We start from the raw sequence: 18,645 nt of genomic DNA, 5'->3' as shown, positions 1-18,645 counted from the left end.
ATTTTGTCGTTTATTTATTGTTTATTATACACCTGTATTAAATGTACATTCGCAGAGAAGGAAACAGACACTCGGTTTGACCCTCGCGAATAAAACGGACCGTGGACATACGACCTCCGTTAAGAAATACAGAGAAATTTCCACAATGTAACGGCGTAAATCATACTTAGGTGCCTGCGCATTTGTGCTCGCTCGACCCACATCAGTATTTCATCGGGAATGTGGAGAACGTGCAACACACGACCTGCGGACGGTATTTACAATACGTAACATGATTTGCAAGAAGGGAATTCCCACCGAGTAGCACCGTACATTACGTGCCTCGAAGAGTTTTCAGTTTCATCGCCTGCAGCATCGGGGCATGCACCTACTCAGTACATTAATGGATGGCCAAAACGAGCAATATGACAAATACGGTTCTAATATGAAACTTTGTAATTTTCAAGTGTCAGCGCGATCAGCTACAGAAGCCACCGTTTGTTATCTCTTAAAAATAATACAAGAACAGTACGGTTGTATATTGTCTCAGAAATAGATAAATTTGTGAACTAGATTGAGTTCTATTGTACAGTCAAATTAAGAAATGTTGAGAAAAAACATCATCTATTTACCAAAATATAGTTCAATTTGGCACTAATGATTGTTCGTGCACCTCCGGATTAATCGATTATACTCGCATCTGTTTGTCGCATCAACTGCAGGAATTTTCCGATTACCGCCGACTGACTCGTTTGATTCTTGGTTAATTTATTCATTTAATTTATCCAGTTATTATATATGTAAATAAAAATTTGCATCAACGTGCACAGTGTCAACTATATTAGATATCGCCTTGCAGTCGATGCAGATTGTGATCGTCTCTGTCGCGGAGTCCTTCGGGGTCGCGGGTATAAACAGATGGGCGTGCTTCGTGCGAGAAATCGGAAGAACCGTTCATCGCAAGCCGTATACCTCGATCGCGTCCGTTGTACTGGTATACAGGTTCGGTTCTATTTCAGTTGACACTGCAAACTCGCCGGGATAACACATCGCGCTCGCGGATTCCTTTCACAAACAATCATCAAACCTCTGTTATTGTGGTGTAATCAACGGTTCATCGCGTTTAATTATCGTGCATTCTTATTTACAGTGAGGAAATCTTCTTCGTTTCTATTCTGACAGAGGTTGGTTTATAAAACAGAATAACCGCCGCGTCCACTTGCCGATGTTTTCATAGAAAATTACTCCGTGCATGCATTTAACAATAAATTATTCTTACTGAAAATGCGATAGCCTTGGCCAGTGAAACTGTGATTATGTTTAATAAATGATTAAAAACTTCTTGTTATTAGAAGTACATGTTACATTTGTGCTTGTCCTACGAATTGTGTTCCACTTCTCGATCACAGTTCATTGTGACGAAAGTTTTTATTCCATTTAAACTGTGCGCATTCTGTTGTAATAATTATACTTCGGCAACTGTGCATACAATTTTGGTAATATTAAAATTCTCAACACTTTTCAAACGCTGAAATGTGTTCTGCGGATCTGGCCTCGCACGATATACTATTCAGGGACGGCTGGAGAAAGGCTCTGAAGTGTTTAACGCGTGGTTTAAAACCGGTTTTTTTGGCGCGATAACTGCGGTGTCGAAAATTTGAAACGATGAACTTCGTTATTTTTACCATTGATTTTGACGCTCGTTGACATTAGCTGTAGATCAAGTTGATCCCACCCTTTTTATACCACCAATCATTCAAACGGTTCTGGGTGTCGCAGCTTGTAAGATTTAAAAAATAATACCGTTTCTAGAATTCTATCTGACCAATATTTTTGTCGATTCATCCGCCTCATTGTTAATGCCCTGTAATTAAACTTTTTACGAATTAGTGATTTCGCTACTTTGGAATAACTGGCGGTACCATATTCTGAGAATACCGACTATTTACCGTAGCCGTTTATTGTTAGCTGCGATCTATTTGTATGGGATTTCCGGGTTAAAACTTGACGGGCCAAGAATATATATCGTTCGTTTAACGGGTATTTAAATACCATAACAAGAAGTGTGACGAAATACGGCGCACGCAGTTACGGAATGAGTCACGGTGACCGTGACCAACGAATTCTTCGAAATATCCTAACACCTCGATCGAAAACTATCCCGTCTGTCTTTCTTCATTCACCGGTTGTATACGAGATTGGAGTTAGTAACGTTATCGTAACGAAGCATTGGGAAAACGTCGCTCTTTTCTCATTTTTACAATAACTTTGAAGGAACGTAGATATCGAAATATGAGTATATTTTGTTTTATTTCGGTTTACTGAATTTCAAACAATTCCAATATCACCAAGTTTAAGGACTTTTCCTTATGAATCGTTACGATAACGTTACTAACTTCAACATCGTGGTTGCATTACGTAAAGTATTTTATACAGAATCTTCTTCCCCCATTTTATTGCCAATTGTTCGAACCCCAAGGCTGATACATAATTATTATACTGACAGATCAAAATATCGTTTGCCATAATCACTAATTGCTGCGACAACCTTGCGTCGAATTCGGAATTTCAATTAATTTACGTAAAGTAAGTTGAGAAAAAAAGAAAACAAACAAACACACATTATAGCTTTCATTTCAGGAACTGATATCAAGAGTCATCCAGAAAAAAGGACCATGAGCGTTTGTGGTCGGTCCAACCACGGCCTAGCCACAGTATTGTTGTTGGCTTTTCTCGGCACGCAAAGCACGTCAGCTATCGATAATCTGCGTGTTGCTCATCAATGGAAATCTCTGGAATATGCATGGCCTGATGAAGATACTCGGCAGCTTTTCCCCGCTTATAATCGCGAAGACAATCTTCCGCTCGGCCTCGAAGTCGCGGGTGACAAATTGTTCATCACGGTACCAAGATGGCGATCCGGCGTTGCGGCCAGCCTCAATTACATTAAATTGAACGGTGGGGGTTTTGGCTCTTTTAGCGTTTTTTTTTCTGCTTACTTTTATAAGTTGATCTCATTTTTTATTTACCACAGACACCAGCGAATCGCCATTACTGAACCCGTATCCATCCTGGGAGGCGCATCATTACGGAGCGGCTGGAGTACCGGAAGTTGTATCAACCTTCCGGATCCGGGCCGACCGCTGCGGTCGTCTATGGGTCTTGGATACTGGGCTTGCTGACATCCTCGGTAGTCCGGAACAGCAGGCTCCACCAACTCTTGTCGTCTACGACCTGGCCAATGACCAGATACTCCGGAAGTTCGTTATTCCAGAGATGCAAAGAACGGGGGAATCTCTGTTTGCGAATATCGCAGTCGAGGATGAATCCTGCGAGGATTCTTTCGGCTACCTTGCTGATCTGGGGAGCCCCGGCCTCGTTGTTTATTCCTGGCGTCGTAACGTTTCATGGCTCGTCAAGCACCACTTCTTTCACCCTGATCCTCAGGTACTTTTTTTTATCAGACAGTACATCTGAATGTTTGATCGCGCGAACACCTGCCAGATGATGCGTATCTCGCTTTGTTTGTGTACGTACAAGTTAATTTATTCACGTACCATGTAGACGTGATATAAACTGCGATGAATATTTTTACATAAATTAGAGAGAAACCGAAACGATCTCGTATCGTTGAAATAGTTACGGTTCATTGCCCTGTCTTCACGTAGCTTATTATTGGTTTTACGGATATCAAATTATATAATAATACAACGATATTTCAAGAGTGGCGAATTCAACGTCTCTGGTGTATCCTTCCAATGGAAAGATGGTCTCTTCGGTCTCGCGCTGGCTCCTGCAGCTGACGGTTACAGCACACTATACTTCCATCCGCTATGTAGCACCATGGAGTTCTCTGTCAACACGAGGCTACTCCGAGACCCTGAGCGAGCGATGATGCCAGGTGAGTTCAGCCGGTTCTTCACCTTTTGCCACGATTTACGAGGAGATTAATCACAGCGTCATTAACGTGGCTTCAAATTTTAGATAGCTTCCACGAATTCAAGGTGCTCGGGTCCAGAGGACCAAACGGCCAAAGTAGCGTCAGTTTCTTGGATCCAAGTACTGGAATCCTCTTCTACGCTTTGACCAATTTGAACGCGATCGCTTGCTGGAGATCCGGAGGCAAATATAACATCCTTGAACAGGGCCGCGTTTATATGGACAACGTCACGATGGTCTTCCCTAACGATCTCAAGGTATTCAAGTTGAGGCTCAAGTTCATTGCTGTTGAATAACTACACAATTATCAATCATAGAATACCCAGCTAAAGTTTTTACTTCTTCATAGTTAAACGATTTATTTCTGCCTAGGTTGATCGTCAGGGCAACATTTGGGTTCTCTCGGACCGGCTCCCGACATTCATGTACGGTCAGCTCGACCCCAACGACTACAACTTCCGGATCTTGACCGGTTCCGTGCGGGAAGCTGTGGCAGGAACCGTTTGCTCCATGCCCCCTATAACGTCGTCTTCGCGATCTCCGCCGATTTCGTCAACGACGCCAAAAGTTGGCGTTCGAATTGCCGGACCATTGGGCACGGACAGCGGTCAGTCGACAAACGTATCGTCGACTTTGGTCCTCCTACTGGCGCTCGCTTTCTTTGCCAAAATCATTTGTTAGATGCATGTGTGTACGTACGATGGGAGGCTCTCAACCGCTCATAGCTAGATCGTTTTTACGCTCACATTTTTATACGTAGCGCTGGAGAGTACTCATATATGATTCCTTGCTCAGGTCTTTCCTAATTCTTTGTGCAACGTTATTCACCGACCGCGGAGTCTATGAATGTGGTGCTGACAACTCCGCTGTCCACCTTAGTAGACTGAAAATAATTGAACAATTTCACTTTTTTCTTCAACATTATTTCGCGTAAGAATATATCGAATCGTTGAGAATGTCGAATTGATTAATTTAGTTTTTGTTTACTGCGACTGCTTCCTCGACGGCCCCAGTGCCATACCAGGACGTAATTAATTTAAACTACACGTGGACCTTGCCGCATTGGCATTTTCAATATTATATAGTAATGCAGAAAAATGAACACAGTGTATGTACCTTATAGTATACCCTGCGTATACGAATATGATTTTATTGCAGAACAAGGTCGGCCTTGTTACTGTACAATAACCCAATAACTGACAACTGGTTTTACAACATGATAATGAAAATAAATATTATATTAGTTATTACTATTATTATTATTAGTGTCACGATTAATTAATTTTATTCGCATATATTTTGGATGAAAATTACAGTTGATCAATCTTGAAAAGCAGAGTTGAAATACATAGAAATATTATAAATTGTAATGAGTCATTGCAAACTAGCAGTATATCATATTTATCGACCTAAGCACCTTTCACGTTCTTGCCCCGTCATATTCAAATAACCATTACGGTAGATAACAAAACGATTAAGAAATAGCCATAAGTTACAGATTTGAAATTTACGATCTGTTATTGTACAAAATATCAGGCAATGCTGCAACAAATCGTAAAAAATGAAATTTCCGCAGAGAAGGTTAACGCCATTCCCTACTACGATTGCCATTCAATTGTGTTACGCATCGTTTGAATAGTTACCGACTTATTATCCCCTCAGGATATTTTTATGCGAGTGCGCCTTCTCTGTTCAGTCGTTGCCTCAGTGGTATGTATTTTTGTGTACGTTAGTTCAGTGAAATTCTGCGAGGTGGCGCAGTGTTCGTTTGTCGTGATTTTATAGGATACACCTCCTCCTCCGTGAGTATCCAATCACTGACGGACCTAGGTTTAAAATCAAACGACTGCTTTATGAGCTACGGACGGGAAAGCACGAGGATCCGATAATGCATTAGGATTGTTCATATCAATATTAAAACTTGATATTATTCCGTAAATGAGTGAAGTGTTTGTGTCGAACAATGGACGCCTGGTCAAGCGCCGTTCTTGAATGGGTAAGAACTTTTCCTGGTTCAACCGGTTTACTGGCTAAATTCACAACCTGTTGTACCGCGTCTATTGCCAAAATTGTAACCGTCCTTTGAATCTGCCCGTTTGTTTTCCCCACTTGCAAATTCTTTTTGCACATTACACTGCTTTGTCGAAGGTTACGGAAAATCTCTTTGGCTATGACACATTCCCCAATTAATGATATTAATTGAATATTGTCGTCGAATCTACAAAAATTTACACATGTCCACTTATGTTTACAATAGTACTACATGTTACTACGAAAACGTCGAGTCTTTTTATTCTCAAAGACTTACAAAGTTCATGCTTGCAATTTTCACTCTATAGTGTAACACAGTTTGAAATATAAAGTTATTCTTTCTAACATTTTTCATCCCATTTGACTCGCAACATCCAGAGTTCATTGTCTGGTTCTCGTGATGAAACTTCTTTCCGGAGTCATAGTCTCTAAGAGACCGTCAATATTTATGTCTAAAACTTAATACATCGAATGGGTTAAAAGTTATTCACTCTTTGTATAAAACATTTATGTGAAACGATAAATTTCTAGAGTAAAACTAACAATCGATAAATATTGACAAAGATGTTCTCTTCTAAACTTTTCTCTTGGCATAATTCTTTCAATGTCATTCACTTATCACTGATAATTTTATTTCAGGTCAATTGCCTCGACATATTAGAGAAAACTGTGGGTGATGTGGAAGAATTGCAGGATTGCAAGTTTTATTCAAAACTCATCAGAATCTTGTGAGTGAACATTTTTGTCAACTGTTTTAAAGTTTCATTCGTTTTGTCATTTTGCCTGTTCACATTATCCTGCACAAGTATGTTCGTAATTTTAATTTTTAAGCATTTTTTTATTCTCAGATGTCGTGATTACTCAGAGGATGATCTCGATGACAAAGGCCTTTTATCAAAGTTTATTCAAGGTACCAATCATTCTATTTACTTTAAAGATATCACTTATTCCGTTGACTTTGTTTAAAGAAAAAATATGAAATTGCACTTTTTAGGTACTTATCCAGAATTCGTAAGGGAAAGTGAAGATGATAAGGAAACATGCAAAGAAATTCATATTGCTTCCCTTCTGCTGCTCCATTCCTCCCAAGAGCCCAAATTGCATAGACCAATGTGCATTAAGCTGAGCAATGAAACTCAGCTTAAGATTAAGGCATTCTTAGAAAAAGTGTTGCAGTATAGCACCAGTGTAACAAAAGAAGTTATAAACGAAGCAATTATGGAAACATCGGGCACCATAATTAAAACACCACCAAGCACACCAAAAATAAGACCCTTGAAAGATTTCTTTAATTCGCCGGTAACCACAGTGAGAAAAAATTTCAACAGGGTAATGGAAGAGCGAACTCGAGAAATAAGACGTTTGAGGGCCGAGTTAGAAACAGAAAGGTTTGAGAAAGCTGACTTACAAGAAGACCTGGAGACACAACGGGAGAAGATAAACAACCTGCAAAGAAAATTGCAAGAAAAGATGGTAGAAATTAAAAAAATGCGCGAGGAATCAGCTGGGCTGGAAAGTCCCCAATCCTCTAAGAAGAAAGATATTAAAACGCCAAAGAACCGAATCAGTGTCAAAGTACAAGCTCTGACTGATGAAATAGTACAGTTGAAATCTGAGATTATCAGTTTACAGGAGGATAAACAGCTACTTGAACGGAAATTGGCATCTTCCGAAAAATATTGCGCAGCAATTAAGGAAAGGTCTGACATGAATGAGAGAAACTTGGAAACATTGCTCATTGAGACAGATATTAAAAGTCAAGAAATAGTAGATCTCACAATGCATAATGAAGAATTGCGTGCTCACATTCAGGAAATACGGAGAGAAACTATTGAAAATCAGAGCTTTGAAATGGAAATGTCTCCAATGTCTCCTTCCAATACCAAATCGTTCAACGCCAGCGAAGTATTGAGCTCTATTATTGATATTCAGTTACAGGAAGCAAAAGAAGAATCCAAAATTGTCAAAGCTCAATTGGCAGATTTGAATCAAAGGTTAATGTCAGTTCAGGAAGAATATCGACTCCTTCAATGTTCCGATGAAACTTTAAAGATAGAGCTAAGCTCTACCAAGCAAGAACTGTCTAAAGTGCAAAAGGAATTAAAAAGTTACATTGAAAAAAGTAACACGTTAGAGAGAGAGAGTTTACATTTTCAAGAAGAAACTTCAAAATTCAAGACATTACTTTCGTCCAAAGAAGAATTATTGACCCAATCTGTACATAACGAAGAAAATTTAAAAGTACTTTTGAACGACTTAAAACTTGAACTTGAAAAAACTCATGATATGTTAAGCTTAGAAAGTATCAGGGTGAAAGATTTGGAAGCAGTTGTGTTGGAAAAAACAAAAAAACTTGAACACGAGCATTCGAGGTTCTGTAGTCTCCATGAAAAGTGGACACACTTGGAAGAAGAGAAGTCGGACTTGCTGGGAGAAATAAAGGATCTGACAAACTCAATATTTTTGAACAAAAATTCCTTGAAGGAAGCTAAGCAACAGGGGGAATTATTGGAGTCAAATATCAACAATCTCAAACGCGAATTAACAAACGTACAAGATTTATTAAGTGCAGAAACAACTAGAGTTAAGAATTTGGAAGCTGAATTGAGTCGAACAAAATTAGAAAATCTAGAGACTTCAAATATACAGTTATCGAGGTATCAAAGCCTTGAAGAAAAATACACAAGCTTGGAGCGTGAAAAGTTAAGTCAAATGGAAAATGTTGAAAACCTACAAGGCCTACTGGAGTTGAAAGAGCAGCTCTTGAAACAGTCCTCAAACAAAATAAACGACCTAGAATCATCCTTACAGGATCTAAACAGGAAACTTCAAGCTGTACACAATTTGCTAAGTGAAGAACAAATCAAAGTAAAAGATTTAAGTGTTATTAAGCAAGAAAAAGAAGAAGTTATTGAAAGCCAGTCCAGGTGTTATCAGGAGCTTGAAAACAAACATAAAAGCTTGGAAGAAGAAAAAATTAATCTATTGACAGAAATTGAGGAACTGAAAAGGTCAGTTTTCACTAAACAGGAGCTGCTGGAACAGTCTAATCATCTGAATAGAAAATTTGAGTCAGATTTTCGCGATCAAAACAGAAACCTAGAAACAATACAAAACCTCTTGAGTGCAGAAGAAATCAAAGTCAAAGAATTAGAATCAAAAATAAGACAAATTAAATTAGAATACGAACAAAAGTATATTGATTTTGAAGAAGAACAACGTAATCTGTCACACGATATTCTTGATTTGAATAACAGAATTGTATTAAAAGATGATTTGTTGAAACAGTCTCAGGAAAGTAAGGAAAACCTGGAGTCAAGTCTACAAGAACTAAATAGCAAACTTCAAGCTGTGCAAGATTCTATGGCAGAAGAAAAAATTAAAGTGAAGGATTTAGAATCTGCAGTAAGTCAATCAAAGTTAGAACAAGAAAAAATTGCTAAGGAACAGTTACTAAAGTACAAGAGTCTGGAAGAGAAGTATGTAAATTTAGAAAAGGAAAAATCAAGTCTGGTACAAGAAACGAAAGATTTAAATCACACAATTTCACTAAAGGAGAGTGCATTGGCACAGTCTTATGAAAATATTGAGAACTTGGAATCCGGCTTACAGGATTTAAACAGTAAACATCAAACCATACAAAATTCGTTGGTAGAAGAGAAAAGAAAAGTGAACGATTTAGAATCCATATTAATTCGCTTAAAATTGGACCATGAAGAAGCTTTCAACAATCAATCATTAAAGAATCAGAATCTTGAAGAAAGATATGCAACTTTGGAAAAAGAAAAATTAAATCTCATGCAAAAGACTGAAGATCTAAGTCACATGATTGTAGTAAAAGTACATTTATTGGAGCAATCTCAGCAAAACATCAGTAACTTGGAATCAATTCTACAGGATCTGAATAATAGGCATCAATCTGCACAGGATGGTTTAGCGGAAGAGAAAGTCAAAGTCAAGAATTTAGAGTCCACAGTATCATGCATGAAACTAGAAAAAGAAAAGAGCCGTAAGGAGCACCTGTCAGAGTATGAGAATCTTCAAAAAGAATACATGAATTTGGATACAGAAAAATTAAGCCTGTCACAAAAGATTGAAGATCTGAATCATATGATCACGGTGAAAGAGAATCTACTAACAAAGTCTCAGCAAGATAAAGAAAACTTAGAATCAAGTTTGCAAGATCTAAACAGAAAACATCAAACTGTTGAAAACTTTTTAGCTGAACAAAGTATAAAAATTAGGGACTTAGAATCTACAGTAACTGACCTAAAGTTGAAACAGGAATCAATCATTACGAAGCAATTGTCAAAGTATAAGAATCTCGAAGAAAAGTTTGTATATTCAGAAAGAGAAAAGTCAATTCTCTTGCAAAAGACCGAAGATCTAAATCACATAATTGCATCGAAAGAGAACCTGTTGAAGCAGCTTCAGAAAAATAATCAAAATTTGGAGTCCAGTCTACAAGATCTAAGTGGTAAAATTCAAATTGTAACAGATTCTCTAGCAAAAGAAAGATCCAAAGTCGATGATTTAAAATCTACAGTAACTTGCTTGAAATTGAAACAAGAACGAACAGTCAGAAGGCAACTGGCAAAATATCAGAATCTCGAAGAAAAGTTTGCAAATACGGAAGGCGAAAAGTCAAGTTTATTAGAGAGGGCCGAAGATTTAAATGTAAAATTAGCATTAAACGAGAATATTTTGACAGAGTTGAAGCAAAATAATGAAAAAGTGGAATCAAACTTGCAAGATCTGACCAGAGAACTGCAAACTGTACAAGATTTATTAGTTGTAGAGAGAACCAAAGTCAAAGCCTTACAAGACACAGTAATTGATATGAAGCAAGCAAAGGAAGAAACCCTCGATAGGGAATCAACTAGGTATCAAACTCTGGAAGAAAAGTATATGCACTTGGGACAAGAGAAGTTGGACCTACTCAAGAACATTGAAGATACGGAAAATTTGCTTATATCAAAACAAAAACTGTTGCAGCAGTCAGAACAGCAGAATGCGAAGCTGGAGTCTGAATTATCTGATGTCAAGGATAAGTTGAAAATTATCCAGGAGGAGTTTAACACGGCAACAAGTAAAATACAAACTTTGGAGTCTGAATTAGCTGAAACGAAACTAGAAACAGACGAAGTCATTGCAATTCAGTCATCAAGAAGGATGGAGCTTCAAAAGTCGATCGAAAGTTTGAATAATGAGGTAAAATCTTTGGAATCTACTATAGCAGGCTTGCTCAAAGCTCAAGGAGAGTTACGTGAAAAGAGTGAAGAAGTAGAGCAGGAAAAATTGCGTTTACTGAAAAAAATTGGGGAACTTGAATCGCAACTTTTATCACAGAAAGAATTGCTGGAACAGACTCAGCACCTGAATGAAAACCTACAGTCAAATTTACATAGTATGAGCAAAGAAATAAATGTGGTGCAGGATTTATTGAACACAAAAACAGCAATGATAGAAAACCTGGAATCCAAAGCTGCAAGAATAGAAGCTGATAAGAAAGAAGGCCTTAGCATTATCGATCAATTGAAATTAGAAAATATTGAACACAAAAATCTGGTAGAAAGCTGCAGTTCAATTTTGACAGAGTTGGTAAAGTCCTCTAGTCAATTAACGGGAGATACAGTAACGAACATTGATAATTTAACGGTTTCAGATCTTTCTAAGCAACTCAAAACTTTGATCAATTCGATAGCGGTGATCTCTAGCGCCAAAGACTCAGAACTGAAAAACTTTAAGGCTACGGTACATGAGTTGAACGAAACTGTGTCAAAATTAAAAACTGACATAGTGCACTGGGAAGAAATAAAAGTGAAAGATGAAAACATTCTTTCCAAATATTTGAAAGAGATATCTGATTTAAAGGAGCTTACTAAAGTGAACGAAATTCTGTTGGAAGATGTGGATAAATTACTGAAGGAACTATCTGACGAAAGGTTGAAAGCCGATTCGTTGAACAAAGAAAAAATATTATTTGGTCAAACCTTATTTGACCTTAAACAAACATTGAATGAGTTGAAGAATCAAAAATCAATTTTAATAGAAAATGTTGAGAATCAAAGTAAAGACTTTGAAATTGAAATAGCAAACGTATTAGAGACGGTCGGGCTGCTACAGAGTCAAATTTGCTCGGACAAAGATGCCGCACTGCGTCTTCAAGAGGATAAAAATTTGTTGGCCTCTAAGTACGAGGAAGAAAAGAAAGTTAGAATGGACTTGGAAACAAAGTGTGATTTGTTAGAAAAAGACAATAAAAGTCAAACAAAAGAGAAAAAAGAACTCAAGGAAAAATTAAATGCAATTCGTGTGAGGAATGCTAAGCTGGAAAAAAATCTTGATGAAATTAGGAAGGAAAACAAAAGATTAGAGAATGAGAAATTAACTCCTGAACAGAAATTGAATTTGGAGGAATTGAAAACTGCTATCTCGAAATTGCAGCTAGAAAAAGAACAACTCGAGGCAGAGAAAATAGAACTCTCTAAGCGACCTACGGAACAAGATTTTGATTCTCGTTTGAAAGAAGTGCACATTGAATATGACCAGAAGTTGGAAAAAATTAAGCAAAAAATGGTAAGTTTGTACACGATTCACAATCGTTGGCATTGGCAAAGAATAATTAAGTTTAATGATAAAAATTTTCATGTACTTTATACATTGTTTATAATTATCATTTATTTTGGTGGGGCCATAACAATAATTTTCATACTCATTTACTTACTACTAAGGCAGACAGATTATTCTGGGTGTGATTGTTGGTGACGATGATTTATAGAAATATTTTTTAAATAAATATAACTTTGTAGAAACGATTATACAACATTGAAAGGAACAAAATCAAAAGGATATCTCTAGCATTGCAAGAAAAACGTCCGCCTATTCGTTTATTGTAATTTGATCCTACTTTATCAGTTAATAAAACGCATTATTGTATCTTGGTCAATTTATTTCTATAAAATATATATATTTTGATAAAAAAAGAACATTACCTAGTCAGTTTGCTGTCTTATTTATATAGTGGTTTTCAATCGGTCTTTAATTATACCACACTAATATTATCATTTATAGATAATATTGAATAATTGCTGCTCATGCATTATGTTTCTTCATGAATGGATTCATGCATGCACAGTAAGTTATACTAAATGAGAGTAAAACTTTCCAACGAAACATCAATGTATAGTTATCATAAAATTAATTAAATTAGCAATTTTCATCGTATTTATCGGTTATAAATATTTTCGACCATAAGTGTCTTTTACCATTCTATAAGTCGAAACAAATATATTTCAGAAAAGCACGTACAACGAACAGATAGCAAAGGTAAACCAAAACCAGGAGAGACAAGTGCAGGAAAAGCTGTACGCTCAAAAATTGAAGATGGAAGACCAGTGTCGAAAACATGCCGAAGAGATAACAAAATACAAAAGCCATGTGACCCAATTAAGTTCCGATTTCTGGGACGTTGGGGAGAAGCTCCTTGTTGAGAAACAGCAGAAAGAATATTTGGAACAACAGTTGTATGAGTTGAAGAAACGACTGCTTTGCGAAAGAAATACCACTGTAAATTCTAACAGTACTATGACTCAACCTGCTACGTCAAGCAAAAACAGAACATTAAGGTAATTTATTGTTTTCATGCAATTTCATTTTACATAAAAAAAAAACGAAGCTCAGCTATCCGATCTCTTATGTCATTCCTCGTAACAGTTTGGACCGAAGAGAGATGATGACATTTACTCGAGAAGAAGCATCTGCTCGAACTGTCGATACAATAAAAGAAGAATTCACATCTTCAAGACGTGAGAGTATTCAAAGTGTACAAATGATGCAGGGTATGGGGAATGTTTTCAAAGCCGAAGATGAAGAAGGAGAAGTGTTCAACACCAATTACTTAGGTATGATTTTTTTATTCTAATGATTTAAATCACTACAGTTCATTGCGTTACAAAACCTGTATATTGATTTGGAAAACTTTTTCTTCTATTAGCGGACATGAAAGCAGGCCGCTGTACAGATGCTCCAGACTTAGAAAGATTATCAGTTCTTCAGATGAGAAACGCCCAGTGTAAACCACACTTGAAATCATCGTATCCAGCTGAGACACAATTTCAGCCAGGAACTTTTACAGAAGAAGAAATCAAAGTGAGTTTTCTGAGAATAGCAATACGCGAAATGTTTGAGTTCGTGTCATATGTTTACACGTGTGCATTTTGTATTACATGTTGGAGACCTGGTGTTCTTGTGTATATGTCTATTCGCCAAGTGTCGTCTTTTGTGTCTGTTGTAGAGCGGTAGTACGTTGGAAGAGTTATTCAATGATAGTCTAAGCCAGAGTCTGCTTCCCGGTGAAAAATCGAAGAAACGAGACCGAACACAAGTGAGCGGTATACTTATTTACTGAATGTTCCACTTAGTCAAGTTAAAGTGTAGAATGTACAAAAAGACGTTTGTGATTAACGTTTGTATCACTAAGGTTTTGGAATTTGATGTTTAATTATAGACCATGTACAAACGTCCTGGACCTCCAACACCCAGCAAAAACGGTGGCAGACTATCGCTTCAGGTGAACGTTAAATGTTTTTGTTCAATATTTTAGCTGTGACCTATTTCGAAATGAAGTGTCATTCCTTTGTAAAACTAATTTCATTTTTGTAAACTTAGGGTAATGAATCGAGGAGTCCAGCTTCAAGAGTATTAAAAGAACGAAATGTCGAACGACGCTCGACTGCTACTCCTAGGCGCCTGAAGGACTTGTTTGGAGGAAGCTCTCGAAGGCAGGATGAGGTGACACAATATTATTATCTATTTTCAGTCCTTTCTGCAGATTTACAAATTAATAAAATGTTCGTTAGTCTTTGCCATATTGAATGGAATATTCGGTTTTTTCATCATAATATATTTGTACTTCAATTTAGTTGAAACTAAAATGACAAGCAATTTCTCAATTAATAAACTAAACTATTTTGACAGAATGTTTCAGGAACCCCAAAAGGTCGTCGGTTGAGCAGCATCTTTCGGAAACCGAAATAAAGTGAACGATACTTGATTGAAAATAATTTTAAAGTTTCGAAGAATCAATTTTTTTTTAACAATCGCCGTAGCTAGGTATTTTTATCGGTGCATCTAACATTTTTGTATATTATAGATATCAATACTGTTCATCGTAATGTAAATATTAAATTTTTTTATCGTACATTGATGACAAGAACGAAAATTAAAGATAATATATACAGAATATTATAAGGTAGCGTATAACGTACTGTAAAAAAGTACAAAAATGGTGTCAGCAGCGAATAGAGCAAGAGATGATTAATTTGTTTGTGTCTTCTAGTACAACACTGCAATCAATTAGTGAAAAAATGTGCATATTATACAGTGTAATGCGGTAATTTTACTGGAAACCAGCTTTGATACTTATCAAAATCTAATGTGGTGCGGAATGAAGCGTTAAAACGTACACCCTATTGGAATTGTGCACGATAAAAGTAATGCAAATAATAAAGTATGAGTAGTAGTATTATCTTATACAACAAATTAGATGCAATTTTAATCCACGTGGATGTAATTTCCTAAAGTGATTTACTGACAATACAGAGTAAAAGCTCTTTACTTTGCATTCAACTTTGACTGAAGACTGTTATTTCCTTCAAACTAATTCCATAATAACAGATATAGCTATAAAATCAGTGATATTTAAAATCTGACTTACCCACCCATGCAATGGTGAGTTTAAAAATTCGCTATAGTTTGTTTCGGATTCAGCATTTTGTTATAGATTCTCCATTTTCGTTATTTGAATTACGCGGTAATAATATTTATTGCAATATGCAAATTATAAATCAACGCGCACGCTTGATAATGAGCGCGCTAAATCTTTTTTTCGATTTATACATACGCGCTCACACATACACACAGCATCCATACAACAATTATCCCGTTTAAGCTCCCATCATTTGATATTTTGTCAGTAGCAAATAAAGTGTATGCTGTACAGTGGCCTTGATGATGCAATAAGGAGTACGGTGCAGTACAAAACTGGGGCAATTGAGCGTTCATTATTGCAAATCATGCCGCCAACAGTAGATCTCAGTTCTGATATATTGCAACCAGTTCCCTTAGAAGAATGGCCGTCACTTCAAAGTCTTTTAAAATCCAATTGGCCCACTTATTCAATGGTGAGTTTTAATTCCACAGTGGTTTGTATATTTTTCTACAATCTAAGATATTCTTCGTTTCACACGCATGGTTCTAATTGGTGATGTATCAATATTTTGTGAACCAAAGCAGAAATCGTAAAACCGTTCTGGTTACATGATCTTTTACCTCATTGTTTTTTATTTCGCTCTTGTGAGAGATCTTTTGTGTAAAAGTAAATAAAAAATTTCAGTACTATTATTGGATTCAAAATGCTACAAAATGGAGGAAGCTGAATCCAGACTTCCCGCTAGAAATCTACTCTCCCAATGGAAAGTACAATGAAGATGCGACTTTTGTTGGAATATCAAGCGTAAGTTTGATTTTCTGTCTTTGAGATTACGATCATCATAATTTTATCGTCTAGTCTATAATTCTAAAGTATCTGATACCGGACGGTAGATTGGACTTGGTCAACAATTTTAAGAACCAACTATACGCCCCCAACAGCACCTGGCCCCAGTAGGATGGAGATAAACTCACCAGGTTTTAGCTTACAACTGATACTTAATAATGATAATAATAATAATTCTTCATTTGCATTCCAGTCAATTTGAGATCTCTGACAATTGAAAAGACAATCTTTATTATAAATCAAATGTACGTCATAATTTCTTTGCAGTATGCAATGAGCAGCGTGGTCATCTTTACAAAAGAGCTTTCTGGGAAAAGATTGCACGAGGCATTAGTAAAGACGAAACGTTTCAACTACAGCAAGGCAGTTACATTTAGTGGTGTTCACGAATATATCCAGCCTATTCTATTTTCTGCATTAGCTACACTTCGTACTAATGAAGGAATCGAAATAGAATTAGAAGTACCAGGCTGTTTTCGTATAAAGTCTGCCGAGGATTGTGCAAATGTGGAAATAAAGTATGCAAACGCATCAAGCTTCTCTTTTTCTTCTCTACAAAGCAAGGGATTGGGCATAAATTATTCCTATACTATTTATAAGAAAATAATATTTAACAATTATTCTTTCGTTTTGTTTGAAATCAACAGGGTGCCAGAGGAATGTTACTTAGCAGATCTGGATACATCTCATCTTCCTCTGATGAACGCTGTGTGGCCACACAGAGATAAAGAAAATCCAGAAAATTCGATCAAATTCCTCGAGCCAATGGTAACGCTAAATAAAAGTGTCGGACTGTTTTTAAAAGAAGGTGATATTTTGGTTTCGTGGGCTTTGCATTCCGATTGGCATGGTCTGGGGACGGTACAGACCCTAGACCGTTATAGAAGAAGAGGCTACGCTACAGTAGTGATTAATGCCTTGGCTAAACAACTGGGAAACCAAGGAATATCGCCCATTCTATCTGTGGTTACTGGTAACTCACCTTCGGAAAATATGTTCACTTCTCTCAATTGGAAACCAACTCACTCGTCGATATGGGTATCAACAAAAAAATGTTCCCCAAGCGTCAATTGAAACATCTTTCAGTTGGGGATTTCCTGCTATCTAATTTCGTCTACAAATATATCTACGATTACTAAAATTGTGGACTCAAATATGAAATGCAGAAATGCAGCCTAGGAAACAATTTTTTTTCTATTTCATTATAATATTCTTTTTATAACGATACAATTATTACTTGGTTGACAGTTTGTAGATCGTTAGAAATTATTGAAAGTTTAATCTGATGTTATTTTACTTTTCATATGTATTCCATTCGCTTAATATATTTTGAATAATACAAATTTCATTACTTATATAATGATGACACAGAGGTAGAAGAATGAATGTTACCATGATTTATTTGTTATAATGAAAGAAAAAGAAAAAAGAAAAATTGTCTCGTCTAAAAATTATCAGACTTATAACTTCTTGCTGAGACCAATTTATAACTTGAATAATTGAAATGCACGAGGAGCAGGATTGACATACTCTCCGCATGATTGCATAATACCTGTATCAGCCACAAATGTGTAATGTAATAAAGATAATGGCAGATACTGAGTGGGCTGTCCATCTTTCAGTTAACATTGAGGGGGAGGTGTTAAATTTACGTTGCAGTACTAACAATCAATGTTAGTGAAATCTCCAGTCATACTTTCACTTACAAATTAATATTTCTAGGATTGCTCATTAATTTTTAAGTACGGGAATGTAACATCAGATGCATAATAATTTCCTCGTGTGTCAGATAGATTCGCTCTTGAGGTAAATAAAGCCAATCAACTGGGATCAAATAAATGATGTAATTACTAAATTCTCGATTGTTCACTCGTCGTTATGAATTGTTAAAACTTAAATCTGCTATAATTTTCTCGACAGTGAATTACGTCAAATCGTTGAAAACGTTTTATAACTCTGCGACTTACAAAAGATTGTTTATCTGCCATGTCTGACTGATTGCGAAATGGTTACATGTTTGTGTGCTAAAAAAATTTGGTAAATATTTTGAAATGGCAGAATACATATATCCGAAAATATCTGTATCGGTATGCTCAATTAGTTCATGAATGTAAGAATATAATTATTGTCGTAATTCA

At 36.5% G+C, this 18,645-nt stretch overlaps 3 protein-coding genes across 7 annotated transcripts; all 3 read left to right on the top strand.

Moving 5' to 3' along the window:
- The first annotated feature begins 82 nt into the window (after positions 1-82).
- LOC107227308 (protein yellow) lies at positions 83-5,174 on the top strand. Of its 4 annotated transcripts, none has more exons than XM_015668416.2 (6): positions 83-253; positions 2,620-2,937; positions 3,014-3,426; positions 3,703-3,880; positions 3,964-4,175; positions 4,291-5,174. In XM_015668416.2, the coding sequence occupies exons 1-6, from the start codon at positions 220-222 to the stop codon at positions 4,597-4,599; spliced, it is 1,464 nt and encodes a 487-aa protein (XP_015523902.1). In that variant the 5' UTR covers positions 83-219; the 3' UTR covers positions 4,600-5,174. The 4 variants fall into 4 exon arrangements, with proteins under 4 accessions (XP_015523902.1, XP_015523901.1, XP_046597167.1 ...); XM_015668415.2 differs by lacking the exon at positions 83-253 and adding an exon at positions 345-1,163; XM_046741211.1 differs by lacking the exon at positions 83-253 and adding an exon at positions 345-1,163 and having other exon boundaries at positions 2,608-2,937.
- Positions 5,175-5,713: 539 nt separating this feature from the next.
- LOC107227296 (myosin-2 heavy chain) lies at positions 5,714-15,572 on the top strand. Its single transcript, XM_046741219.1, has 11 exons — positions 5,714-5,914; positions 6,589-6,677; positions 6,798-6,859; positions 6,944-12,528; positions 13,249-13,577; positions 13,666-13,853; positions 13,946-14,100; positions 14,246-14,335; positions 14,459-14,521; positions 14,620-14,742; positions 14,929-15,572. Exons 1-11 carry the CDS (start codon positions 5,882-5,884, stop codon positions 14,986-14,988), a joined length of 6,777 nt encoding a protein of 2,258 aa, XP_046597175.1. The 5' UTR covers positions 5,714-5,881; the 3' UTR covers positions 14,989-15,572.
- Positions 15,573-15,853: 281 nt separating this feature from the next.
- Positions 15,854-18,362, top strand: LOC107227298. Of its 2 annotated transcripts, XM_046741216.1 has the most exons (5): positions 15,854-16,133; positions 16,346-16,465; positions 16,775-16,860; positions 16,903-17,025; positions 17,155-18,362. In XM_046741216.1, the coding sequence occupies exons 1-5, from the start codon at positions 15,942-15,944 to the stop codon at positions 17,579-17,581; spliced, it is 948 nt and encodes a 315-aa protein (XP_046597172.1). In that variant the 5' UTR covers positions 15,854-15,941; the 3' UTR covers positions 17,582-18,362. The 2 variants fall into 2 exon arrangements, with proteins under 2 accessions (XP_046597172.1, XP_015523890.1); XM_015668404.2 differs by having other exon boundaries at positions 15,855-16,133; positions 16,775-17,025.
- The last annotated feature ends 283 nt before the right edge of the window (positions 18,363-18,645 follow it).

The sequence above is a fragment of the Neodiprion lecontei genome, chromosome 5 (assembly GCF_021901455.1).
Source record: "Neodiprion lecontei isolate iyNeoLeco1 chromosome 5, iyNeoLeco1.1, whole genome shotgun sequence".
NCBI lineage: Eukaryota > Metazoa > Arthropoda > Insecta > Hymenoptera > Diprionidae > Neodiprion > Neodiprion lecontei.
This window is presented reverse-complemented; position numbering and strand designations above follow the sequence as displayed.